The sequence below is a fragment of the Periplaneta americana genome, chromosome 3 (genome assembly GCF_040183065.1).
Source record: "Periplaneta americana isolate PAMFEO1 chromosome 3, P.americana_PAMFEO1_priV1, whole genome shotgun sequence".
NCBI classification, from domain to species: domain Eukaryota; kingdom Metazoa; phylum Arthropoda; class Insecta; order Blattodea; family Blattidae; genus Periplaneta; species Periplaneta americana.
Window position 1 is genome coordinate 185,798,167 of NC_091119.1, and position 13,714 is coordinate 185,811,880.

At 38.1% G+C, this 13,714-nt stretch overlaps 1 protein-coding gene across 2 annotated transcripts in view; it reads right to left on the minus strand.

Annotated features, from left to right (window-relative positions):
- The window catches only part of LOC138696914 (major facilitator superfamily domain-containing protein 12-like), a 41,615-nt gene that overhangs the window by 24,334 nt on the left and 3,567 nt on the right, over positions 1-13,714 (minus strand). For both annotated transcript variants that reach the window (XM_069822396.1, XM_069822397.1), the window contains exons 2-4: positions 10,770-11,081; positions 5,903-5,986; positions 188-407 (exon numbers count right to left, since the gene is read on the minus strand). In XM_069822396.1, the coding sequence (XP_069678497.1) occupies positions 188-407; positions 5,903-5,986; positions 10,770-11,028 (563 nt within the window). In that variant the 5' untranslated portion in view covers positions 11,029-11,081. The remainder of the gene's footprint in view (positions 1-187; positions 408-5,902; positions 5,987-10,769; positions 11,082-13,714) is intronic.

Consider the following 13,714-nt stretch of genomic DNA (forward strand, 5'->3'; position numbering starts at 1 on the left):
ATGATTTCAGTTTTACTGATATGAAAATGATTAAAATTTTTAATGACAGCCAGACGTCCAACAAATCAAAACCAGGTGGAAAGAATCTTTTTAATTAATAAGCTTAGTGCACAAAAATTTAATAAGATAAAATGTCCAACGTATCCCCTTGCTCCCCTACAACTTCGGTACAAGGTGAGGGACGTACCTGATGGCAGTGAGTTCTGCGCGACCATGTTGAGTCGGTGTGAGATCAGGAATCATTGCTAGATGTGAGATTTGAACTACAGCCCAGGCACCTTGGAACACGATAATGAGAGCTGCGTAGTAAACAGCCATCAACCAGGTCGGGGAACTCGAAGCACTATTACTGCACCCAGGGCATGGTGCGAATATGAGAGGAAATGAAACGAGCACCAATATAGAACCTGCGAACATTGTAATTGAATACATGTCATAACATTAGTAAAGTCTCTTTGTAGTTGGTAGCGATTTTTATCCATTTTTGCCATTCTTTGTTTTTCTCTCCCTCTCCCTCCCCTCCCCCCCTCTGTTAGCCTATTTTTTTTTGTCATAAAAGTTAATTGAAATTATACAGGGTGGAAATGAAATAATCCTGTAGATTTTCCGAGCGAGTAGCACATGTTGTATGTAACAAAAAAGTGTTATACCATATTGGTGTAAAATTCATAGTTTTTTTCAGAAAAAAATGTTATTTCCCAAATGTTCAACACCCTCTTATTCGGTAACTATTGCGAGTAGAATCGTGATTTTTGTCCATATCGATAGAAAATCTAATAAAGAATCATTATACATCTTACATATTATTTTAATGTACCGAAGTACATATGATATTTTCATGCAGATATTCTGCGTCATCATGCAATGAAAGAGTAATGGAACAGAGAAAAATTCTCTCCGGCGCCGGGATTTGAACCCGGGTTTTCAGCTCTACGTGCTGATGCTTTATCCACTAAGCCACACCGGATACCACCCCGGCGTCGGGCAGAATCGTCTCAGATTAAGCTCCAACTCTTGGGTTCCCTCTAGTGGCCGCCCTCTGCACTACATCATAGATGTCTATGAACGTAGGACCGAAGTCCACACATGTGCTGAGGTGCACTCGTTATGAGTGACTAGTTGGCCGGGATCCGACGGAATAAGCGTCGTCTTAAATCACGAAGTGATTTACGCATATCATATATATTATTTTAATGTACCGAAGTACATATGATATTTTCATGCAGATATTCTGCGCCATCATGCGATGAAAGAGTAATGGAACGGAGAAAAATTCTCTCCGGCTGAAAATCCGGGTTCAAATCCCGGCGCCGGAGAGAATTTTTCTCCGTTCCATTACTCTTTCATCGCATTATACATCTTGATTACACAACGTTTAACACTGTATCACTTCGGAATATGTATGATAAGTCTTTCTTGTGTTAAATTTTAACGTACCTTGTTAATACGTTTCGAACTATTTTGGGTCATCTTCAGAAACAACTCAATTTCAAAACACATACACTCTTTGACTCTACACTACGAACGCACCCACACAGGGAACAAGAGGCGCTAACACCAACAACGACCAGTTCTGAAGACGACCCAAAATAGGTCGAAGCATATTAACAAGGTACGTTAAAATTTAGCACAAGAAAGACTTATCATACATATTCCAAAGAATCATTTATCTCTTTGGCGTATTTCAATCGCGTGGAGGGTTTTCGTGTAAATTTAATTTAAAAACACTAATTTGAAGGCGCTGACCACGGCATGTTCTACTACAGGAAGGAATATTGGTGGAGGGGAGCGTGACGTCAGAGATCCGTTCGGTCTCGAGCACGGCGTGATATGTCAGTGTTAACGGTGGACATCACATTGTCAAAATGCCGCGAAGATGCCGTGTTCCGGGTTGCAAATGTAATTATACATTGATCGACACCTGTGGAGTAACGGTTAGTGCATCTAGCCGCGAAACCAGGTGGTCCGGGTTCGATTCCCTGTCGGGGCAAGTTACCTGGTTGAGGTTTTTCCAGGGTTTTCCCTCAACCCAATAAGAGCATTATCACCTTCATCTCATTCAGACGCTAAATAACTTGCGATGTTGATAAAGCGTCGTAAAATAACCTACTAAAATAAAAAAAATAAATTATATATTGAAAGGTGTTGTTAGTGAATATGTGACGTGTTTTATTATTCCCAAATACAAAACATTATGTAACAAGTGGGTGAGAAATATTAAAGAAAAGACTGGAGTCATACCTGGATTCCAAAGGTGTGGAAAGGGTGTATGTGTATGATAGGCTAAAACTGAAAATTGGCTCCACTCCTACAATTTTTGGAGGCTTACCAGCATACCTTTTGAAAAAGCTGCTGGTAAAAATAAAGACTACTGAAGAAAGGGCTGTCGACGCTGAAAAGAGAAAATTAATTGCTGAACATGAGTCAAGTAAAAATGCTGCTGAAGAAGACACATCCTTCACCAATCGATATGGCGTCATTAAATAACCATTAAAAGAAAGAATACCACATCATTGGAACACTACACGAAACATGAAATCATACACAGTTCTATTCTTATTCGCTTACGATCCTCACATTCTTAATTTGAAATGTTAATTTCTTCATCATAAGATGTATAAGCTGATAAACAGTTTGCCTTAACACAGAGCAAAGTCTGGCCAAAACAGATGTATAGGCGCTTATTTATATTCTCACTTGTCAGTAGTTAAGGTTTGCAGTGAAAGACCTGCCCTTGGACAGGAAACTGTGAAGCAATGTCATACAGTCCAATCTATGAACCAATGTAATATTTTTCTGCAGTATATTTTAATTTACAAGCAACCTTTGCAAACGTCAAATTATAGTTACGGTATTAAACATGATGACTTTGATACGACACGTAATGTATTGTTTTAAGCGGACCGGAATAGACTGTAAAACGACTTTTTACACAGTTTTATTAAGCATTGTGTAAAGCGCTTAATATAGTCAACAATGAAAAAATTGTTCAATACCTATTCTAAAAGAAGACCATGTTCCAGAACAAATGATCGTCGCAATATCTGTAAAATTTTCAGTTGAAACAGATGAATAGAGATGTAAGATAAGACTGCCACTTTTTGCCACTTCTGCCCATTATTTATTTTATATGAATAGCTTAATTGACCATTAGAAATTAACATCACATGGAGAAAAAAATTGACGAACAACTTTGAAATTTAGGATTGAGCTTAGACGAAATCGGATTATTTTCGACTCACAACAGAAAAGTTACGTTAAGTATATGAAAAAAACAGCTGGGTATTGATTTTTGAATTATAAAACAAAACTTACGACATCAATGAAATATGTTCTATAGTGTCAGTGAAATGTGTGCTAAAGTGTCAGTGAAATGCGTCATAGTGCCACTACAGGGAATGAGATGAGAGTAAAGTGAAAGATTATTGAAACTTATGTAGGACTTATACATAATTATGTAGGTTGTATTGTAAAATTAGGTATTTTATTTATGTTTTATTATTATTGTGTTAAATTGTATTGTGTATAAAATTGTATATGTGTTGTAAAATTGTATTGTGTATTGTAAATTTTATTGTGTATTATTTATCATTTTATTGTGTATTGTTAATATTGTATATACCACTGCCACCGGGTGCTTGCCCACATGCAGTGTGAATAAATACATACATTTTGAAAGAAGTATATACAGTATATGCAGATCATTTTGGAATTTATTCAAGACGGCTTATTGAATTGAATGGCAAGTAACCCAAACAGCTCACACAAACCCAGCCTAAAGGAAAGAGAAGTTGGGAACCCCGAAATAAACGGTTGAGACCAAATGCTTACGTCATATCCGATAAGCTCAACAATGTGAACGAGTAGACGCGTAGAAAATCATACAGAAGTGTACATCTGCACCTCATGAACTGATACCTAAACAGTCTCAACGCAGAGTGAATATCTGTAGCTAGATTATCGCTAATCCCACGGATGGTGGATTTATCAGGAGAATTGTGATAAATGATGAAAAATGGGTAGGCCTATATTACCGCAACCTTGACACCTCAAAATAGTGGCTCGATCCTCGTCAGCCTGTCAAAATCGTCGTTAAACAAAACCAGTTCGGCTCCAAAGTAATGTTATGTGTCTGGTGGAATTCTGAAAGTGTGATTCACTGGGAGTTTGATCCAAACGGACGTCCAGTCTATACTTACTTACTGGCTTTTAAGGAGGTTCATTGCCGCCCTCACATAAGCCCGCCATTGGTTCCTATCCTGAGCAAGATTAATCCATTCTCTATCATAATATCCCACCTCCCTTAAATCCATTTTTATATTATCTTCCCATCTACCTCTCGGCCTCCCCAAAGGTCTTTTTTCCTCCGGCCTCCCAACTAACACTCTATATACATTTCTGGATTCGCCCATACGTGCTACATGCCCTGCCCATCTCAAACGTCTAGATTTAATGTTCCTAATTATGTCAGGTGAAGAATGCAATGCGTGCAGTTCTGTGTTGTGTAACTTTCTTCATTCTCCTGTAACTTCATCCCTCTTAGCCCCAAATATTTTTCTAAGCACCTTATTCTCAAACACCCTTAATCTCTGTTCCTCTCTCAAAGTGAGAGTGCAAGTTTCACAACCATACAGAACAACCAGTAATGTAACTGTTTTATAAATTCTAACGTTCAGATTTTTCGACAGCAGACTGGATGATAGAAGTTTCCCAACCGAATAATAACAAGCATTTCCATATTTATTCTGCGTTTAATTTCCTCCCGAGTATCATTTATATTTGTTACTGTTGTTCCCAGATATTTGAACTTTTCCATCTCTTCAAAAGATAAATTTACGATATCGCACCATCTACCCTTAAGTACTAAATACGATAACCTATCACTGATAAATTCGACCTTTTTTTGCTGCTGATTTTATTCTTTTATGAATAAAGAATCCTGTACCTAATAGGTGATTATCGTTTCCTTCCCCATAATGTAACAAATAATCTCCTATTTGTGTTATGCCATTCCCATCTAACGTAACCTCCTGTACTCCCACAAAGTCTATTTTATATCTAGCTAGCTCTTTTGCTACTAATATTACCCCTTCTGTTCTATAAAGACTTGTAACATTCCAAGTACCAAAACTCAAAACCTTATTCCTTTACTGTGGTCGTTCCAGAGAATCATTCCCATTCCGAGGCTTATTTGAAGGATTCGTAACAAGCTGTTTTTTTTACGCTGATGGGTTGTTAGCCCTTCGTCCAAGCCCCAAGCTGGAGGACTACCCCTCATCGGCTGTCCGCGACTGCTTATTCAATATATTCACAGCTACCCTCCATATCTGGAGCCGTCTCATAGGGACCCACAATAAATCGTCCAGTCTATGCGAATCTTTATTCTCAACAGATAGAACGAGGTGATGAAGTTTTCAGAGAGAGGTACCCGGCATTGTTTAATCCAAACATAATTCTCTTTCAACAGGAGAATGCAACATTCTGTGTCGCTCTAACAATCATGGAAAAAATCTACGAATTGGGAGGAATCAAACTGCTACCACACCCGCCTTCAGATTACCATCTGTTTCAATCCAAGGCCCACTTCGTGCGTGAAAGAAATTTCCAAAACTTGGAAGCCGTTCAAATTGGTATCACCGAATTTTTCGCATCAAAAACTAGATTATAGTACAGGCTTTATGTAATACTGAGTTTGTGTATCACTGAAATATGATGCTTTATATAAGCTTCTTTATATACCGTATGGACACATTTTACTAATATCGTAATGATAATTTGATAGTCATGTTACTTCGCGAATCTGCTGTTATTACGAAAAAAATTTCAGCTGTCATGGCAAGCTTAGGTTAATGGAAAGCAGCTGTGCTTATCGTATAGTAAGCTATATCTTGCTTTATTTTACCTGTAATATGCCATGCTTTTCTGCTCCCAACACGATCTGACATATATCCTACAATCGGAGTGGCAAATCCATCAGCCAATTGACCTGTAAGAAAGAAATACATAGGCTATTGATAATGATTTTTATTTTATTTCATAGTACAATTTAAGTCCTCTAATTGAGATTCTGGCTGATATGTACATCTATTATCAGGCAGTACACTTCACTTAACGATGTGTCAGAGGAAGAACAATTGTTTGTATGCATCTGAAGTCTGATTAGTGTAATATGTAGCTAGAGGGCGATATATGCAATGGAGGGGGAAAGAAACTGGCCACTCTACCCCCATTATCTCCTGACATAGTTGCCTCATAAGTGGTGTCGTCTTGGTGTCACTTGTGGGGTTTAGACAGTTGACTAAACAACAGTACAATTTAGAAGTTTCTTCTGTATTATACTTATATCGATGACTGAGAAGTGTTATCTCGTATCTACATAAATAGTAATTTAGTTTAACTGCATTATTTAGATTAATTACATTATTATTATTATTATTATTATTATTATTATTATTATTATTATTATGTTCACAAAATTGGACAGTTAATTAATATTTTGTCCTCGAGTAGATGATCTTGCAAAGCAGAAACATAATACATAAAATGTTTGTCTATTATGGGAGAACTTAATTTTTTTATAGTTTTCTTATTCACCAGCAAATTCACAGATACGAGGTATCACCAGCGTATAGGTAATTAAGTATGGACACTTCGCGTCGGTACCTTTGATGTAGCCGGACTGATTTCAATGACCTTCAAGCCAGCTAGAGCGTGAGATTCTGCTTTCTTCCTAGAGTTGGCGCTGACATCACACCAGCTAGCAGTCGACACAGCGGAAATATAACTCATATAATTAATACATCTAGGTACATTATGTACTCAAAATAAATTGGATCCAAAAAATAATAAATCCGTCATTAACTGTAATGTCTAGACTCTAGAGTTCCTTTATAATGAGAGTTGAGACGTTGACCCCAACAACAATTAAAATATGTAAAGATTTCATAGCACTGAAAATGGAAAAACAAAACTCTTATGAGAATTAAAACCATATACCTATATTATATTATATACAAATATTAAACGAATTTGGTACATAATTTTATAATGTATTATATTATTTTATAATATAATTTATTATATCTGAAATATAAAAAATTATTATTACAACTAGTTAGTCACTGAGAAATAAGGAAAAACTGTTAACTTGAATTTATTTGAAGCAAAGCGTTACTGGATTATGCAATAAGGTAGGCGATATTTGGATCCAGTGTCTCAACTCTATACTCAATTATTATCTTAGCGTATTCTCGATTACACTAACCTCTAGCGCTTGAAAGTGGAACTAAACGCCGGCGCACAGAGAAACAAAACACAGGAAAATTCGCTCAGTGTCCATTCTTTATAATCCCTATTCGCTGGTATCACTTCTTAGTCATCGATATATTTACTGTGCAACCATTTCCGCATTTGTCATTGAATTTTACAGACGTGATACATTGTTTGGAATGTTATTGGATTGACGCATAAATTCGTAGCGTTGTTAGGAGATTGTTTATCGTTTGTCTTTTGTTATTTGGAGTGTTGTGCTTGTAAATACGCCATGGATTTTGCGGATTTGAAGAAAGTGTGTAGTATTCGTGTGCTAAAGAAGATGGAGTATCACGTGAGGGCGGGGAAAAGGAACACTTCCAACATATTCTTACGGTTTTTTAGTTTAATAGAGGAGTAAAGGCAGCAGAGGCTCGAAACATTTGTCCTATGTACGGAGAGAATGCCATAGGAGAAAGAACTGCAAGAAAATTGTTCTGTCGTTTTAACACGCAACACCCCGTACAAAATTTGGTGTCCGTACACAGAAGATATTATGCGTCTAATGGGATAATGAAGTTTTCGTGTGCTACGGATTGCTTCCCAGGAACGTAAGCATAATTGCTGACATTTACTGCCAACAACTCAGGCGCCTTGCAGCCGCAATTGAAGAAAAACGACCTCGAAAACTGCATCAAGTGCTGTTGGAATGCAATAATGTATGCCCGTACACCGCTAACATGACGAAAAGCAGCTATCCAGGAACTTGGTTGGGAGGTTATTTCGCATTCCCCGTATTCTCCCGATCTTGCGCCCTCAGATTTCCACCATTTCCTTTGTCTATCCAACAATCTTCAAGGGAACTCCTTTGATAACGAAGATGCTTTACAAACTTAGCTTGACAACTTCTTTAACTCCAAACCAGCAGATTTCTTCAGACGCGAAATCGAAAAACTACCCCATTGTATATACAGAGCGATTCAGTGACTATGTTACAAAATTTTAGGGGTTATAGAGGTCATCAATATGAACAACTTTCATATAGGAACCTATGTCCGGAAACATTCCGTTTCGTAGTTACAAGCGTAGATATGTTAGTGTAGCGAGCTAGAATCGAACTCAGGGCCATCCTTTTGAAGTTTGGTTGCAGACGACCTGTTCTTGAAAACGTTGATGATTTCTCATAAACATGATATAAGTTAGTCGGCATAGTAAATTATATTTTGACCGTTTAAACCTTGCAAATTTCCTTTCATTTCCTTTTGCTCTTCCATAAATGAAATGCGTATCAGTAAGTTTCAAGGTTTAGTCTATCAAAATATCATTTACGCTGTCAACTAGCATATGCCATGTTTATGAGAAATCATCCACGTTCACAGGAAGAAGTCGTCTGCAACCAGACTTCAGAAGGATGACCTTCAGTTCGAATCTGGCTGGTTACATTGACTAATACATCTTGGCTTTTTACTACCAAAGGAAACGTTCCGCACATAGGTTCCTATATGAAAATTGTTCATAATTATCTCTTCTATCATCCCTAAAACTTCGTAACATAGTCACTGAATCACCCTGTGTGTGTGTGTGTGTGTGTGTGTATATATATATATATATATATATATATATATATATATATATATATATATGTATGTATCTCTCTCTCTCTGTCTGTTTGTGTGTGTGTGTGTGTGTGTAATCCACAAACTATTAGGGAAAACACGGAAAATTTACTTCAAGCAAATAAAGCGATAGGTTTGGAAGTAAATCCCGAAAAGACAAAATGACCAGAATATTGTACGAAATGGAAACATGAAAATTGGAAATTTATCCTTCGAAGAGGTGGGAAAATTCAAATAATTTGGAGCAACAGTAACAAATATAAATGACACTCGGGAGGAAATTAAATGCAGAATAAATGTGGGGAATACCTGTTATTATTCGGTTGAGAAGCTTTTATCATCTAGTCTGCTTTAAAAAATGAGAAAGAATTTATGAAACAGTTATATTACCGGTTGTTCTGTATGGTTGTGAAACTAGGCCTTTCACTTTGAGAGAGGAATAGATTAAGGGTGTTTGAGAATAAGGTTCTTAGGAAAATATTTGAGGCTAACAAGTAAACCTTCACCTGAGGTAAAAAACAATGGAAATGAAACGAATATTATTGGAATGAGCATAATGAAATATGAATAATCCTGAAATTTCGCAACTCGACTGCAATTAACAAGTGCGATACACAGCGCAGAACACGAGGCTTTAAACGGTAAGAAAACACACCTTCAACTAGCGATTAATGCATAAGGAAGAAAACGACGATGCGGTCATGATGTTACTTAATACATCGTATTTGCAGAATCTGTGTTTGTTATTATCCAGAAACATATGTCGCACAACAGTGATAGCTAATGAAAAAAATGTTGGAAACACAAATTGTCAGTACACCACCCGCACTTTAAGCTGATTTTGCATAGATCGTATATAATCCTTGTACATTTCGGATACAGTACTGAAGTACTTTGTAGTGTTTTGTAAACGTTTTCTACTCCTGGATGCCAATCCAGCTAACACCCAATCATACCCATGTGCCTGTTGGAATTAGCATAATAAAATAAAAACTACCGGTGAACAAGCGTCTGCAGTTTCAGTATATTGTTGCGTTGTTGTATTATATCAGATGAAACGTCAAAATATAGGCCTATATTATGGGCAATTTATCGAATCATATGCTTGTACATTCGAAAAAAAATACCTCTCCATAGGTTGCAGCTCATAAGTCGTATATGGTGATAGATCTATGATTTTCACCATTAGTTTTTCAAGAGCATAGTGCCCTTGTTCTGTCATTTGGTCAATTGTATTTTCGTCGCAGTGGATATCATACGAATCCAACAGCAGAAGATTGCGTGTTGCAGAGTTAGGAAGGAATATTTTTCGTAAGAATTTTATCCATTTTTTTAGTATAGCTGCGTGGTATACTTGTTTGCAATCTAGCCTAAGTAGCTCATTTCAACTTGCATCTTGATTGGTCCCGATCTCAGGTGTTCATTGCGTTCGAGTTGTAAAACTTACGTATTTTGCATTAGTTTTAATGCTTAATCCAATGGTAATAAAGGCATTTGTTTTGCTTCTTATCCCACCCGAAGGTTTACTTGTAAGAGGGATGAAGTTACAGGAGAATGGAGAAAGTTACACAACGCAGAACTGAACGCGTTGTATTCATCACTTGATATAATTAGCAACATTAAATCCAGACGGTTGAGATGGGCAGGGCATGTAGCACGTATGGGGGAATTCAGAAATGCATATAGAGTGTTAGTTGGGAGACTGGAAGGAAAAAGACCTTTGGGGAGGCCGAGACGTAGATGGGAGGATAATATTAAAGTGGATTTGAGGGAGGTGGGATATGATGATAGAGACTGGATTAATCTTGCTCAGAATAGGGACCGATGGCGGCAATGAACCTGCGGGTTCCTTAAAAGCCATTTGTAAATAAGTATATGTATGAAACGTACATTGTGACTTACCTATAAGCAGCATCGTTCCTGCGAGTGTAGGATGCATGCCCAGCACCATTTGCAGGAACAGCAATGTGTATGAAAACCACATGGCTGCAGATATGTCGTTGAATATGTGACCCAGTCCATAGGCAGCTCTCAGAGACAGAGGCAAGTGGTGTTCGCGCCTGTATATGGTGCTTGTAGAGCGCTCCATCGACCCCGTGAGGGGCGTGTGTTCCTCGTTGGGCTCTGATATACTGAGATTCGAAACCTTGACCTCCTCCATTGTACTCGGTTATCGGCAGTGACTTTTGGTGTGCATGCTCCTTATTCAGGTAGCTGAAAACAAAGCTTAATTTAGTTATTTTGTTAAGAACATCTTTGAGGAAATATCACGTGGTGGTCCATGTCGCAAATACTATCAGGTTTATGAACAAGTATCTGGAGAGAAGGTGTTTCCTTGGGATCGTTTTAACCTCATATTTTCATTACGAAGATTCCTTAATATATATGGCTACCGTGACACGGAGCTGGCTCCCGGACGACAGGTCGAGCAACAGCCGGTAAAATTCTACCTGCAATGGCGGAAGTAGAAATGGATTTTGAAACCTCCTTTAGAGTAGATGTTGAAAGTGTTGTCCTTCCGCTCGTATACAAGCTTTATATCGCGAGAATATGTTGCCACTCACTCGTCTAAACTCATTAACTGAAATTCTTTTTTTTTTTTTCCTTAGTGTTAACCTGGAGTTCCCCTAATATGTGCGGATTCATGACTGTGAAAATCTACTATCTCTACTAATGAGTAATAAGACAAGTGTAGCTTTTAAGGCGGAAGAAAAAGAGCGAAGAAGGTAGCAATTATTTACTGAGACGGAAAATTTTCCGGAAAATGTAGTGGACAATTGCCCATTCCAGAAAATTTACCGCCCAAACTAGCGCTGAGGTAGTTGCTTCGTATTCCACTTATACACACTTGCATATACGAATCTGTGACAGGTTAGGTTAGGTTAGTTTAGGTTTTTATTATGCCTTGTATATACGATCAACTGCACTGTCACCTTCACTTTTTAACTTTGCTATAGAGTATGCCATTAGGAAAGTCCAGGATAACAGAGAGGGTTTGGAATTTAACCGGTTACATCAGCTTCTTGTCTATGCGCATGACGTGAATATGTTAGGAGAAAATCCACAAACGATTAGGGAAAACGCGGAAATTCTACTTGAAGCAAATAAAGAGATAGGGTTGGAAGTAAATCCCGGAAAGACTAAGTATAACTTATGATTATGTCTCGTGATCAGAATATTGTACGAAATGGAACTATAAAAGTTGGAGATTTATCCTTCGAAGAGGTGGAAAAGTTCAAATATCTTGGAGCAACAGTAACAAATATAAATGACACTCGGGAGGAAATTAAACGCAGAATAAATATGGGAAATCCGTGTTATTATTCGGTTGAGAAGCTTTTGTCACCTAGTCTGCTGTCAAAAAATCTGAAAGTTAGAATTTATAAAACAGTTATATTGCCGGTTGTTCTGTAAGGTTGTGAAACTTGGACTCTCACTTTGAGAGAGGAACAGAGATTAAGAGTGTTTGAGAATAAGGTTCTTAGGAAAATATTTGGGGCTAAGAGGGATGAAGTTACAGGAGAATGGAGAAAGTTACACGACACAGAACTGCACGCATTGTATCCTTCACCTGACATAATTAGGAACATTAAATCCAGACGTTTGAGATGGGCAGGGCATGTAGCACGTATGGGCGAATCCAGAAATGCATATAGAGTGTTAGTTGGGCGGCCAGAGGGGAAAAGACCTTTGGGGAGGCCGAGACGTAGATGGGAAGATAATATTAAAATGGATTTGAGGGAGGTGGGATATGGTGGTAGAGAATGGATTAATCTTGCTCAGGATAGGGGCCAATGGCGGGCTTATGTGAGGGCGGCAATGAACCTCCGGGTTCCTTAAAAGCCAGTAAGCAAGTAAGTATTCTCATTACGAAGATTCCTTAATATACAGAGTGTTTCGGGGCTGGTGTTACTAACTTTCAGGGATAGGGAAATGTATCAATTTGAGATAAGGAACCCTGGTCCGGAAATGACTGAATCGAAAGTTATAAGCAAAAATAGTTGTGTGGAAATGAAATTGTAATTTGGAATCACGTGCCCTCCTTCCCTTAACCTTTGGAACAGCCGTGGAAAGATGGTATGGGCCGGATGTCTCCTACATGGGTACTTGGCCCGATACAATCTGTGAGCTTGTCTACTGTTCCCATTGGCTCATCCGTATTCGAAAATCATGTCTGCATATTCCGCTCTAGTGTACTCCTCCATTTCACTAGGACTGATCGACCGAACACTGCAACTTGTACACATACACTGCTGTCTACAGACGTGCATATCAGGACCGACCATGTCCTTTACACATTGCTCCATCTGCATTGCTTTAGTGTAGTTTCCTGTCCTCATCCCTCAGACAGCGCACTAAACGGAATACTGTAGGTAGACAACGTAAACAACGTCAGATGAATACAATATATGTGTAAGATGTACAGATTAATACACATAAATAAGGTCTACAGAGGAATAAAATTATTTCATTTTCACAAAACTATTTTTGCTTATAACTTTCTACTGAATCATTTCCGGACCAGGGCTCCTTATCTCAAATTGTTACATGTGCCTTTCCCCATAATCCCTGAAAGTTAGTAACGCCAGCCCGGAAACACTCTGTATATGGCTACCGTGGCACGCGATCTGGCTCCCGGGCGACAGGTCGAGCAACAGTCGGTAAAATGCTGCGTATAACGGGAGAAGCAGAAATGGATTATGAAACCTCCTTTAGAGTAGATGTTGAAAGTGTTTCCTTCCGTTCGTACACAAGCTTTATATCGCGAGAATATGTTGTCACTCACTCGTCTAAACTCATTAACTGAAATTCTTATTTTTTCCTTAGTATTAACCTGGAGTTCCCCT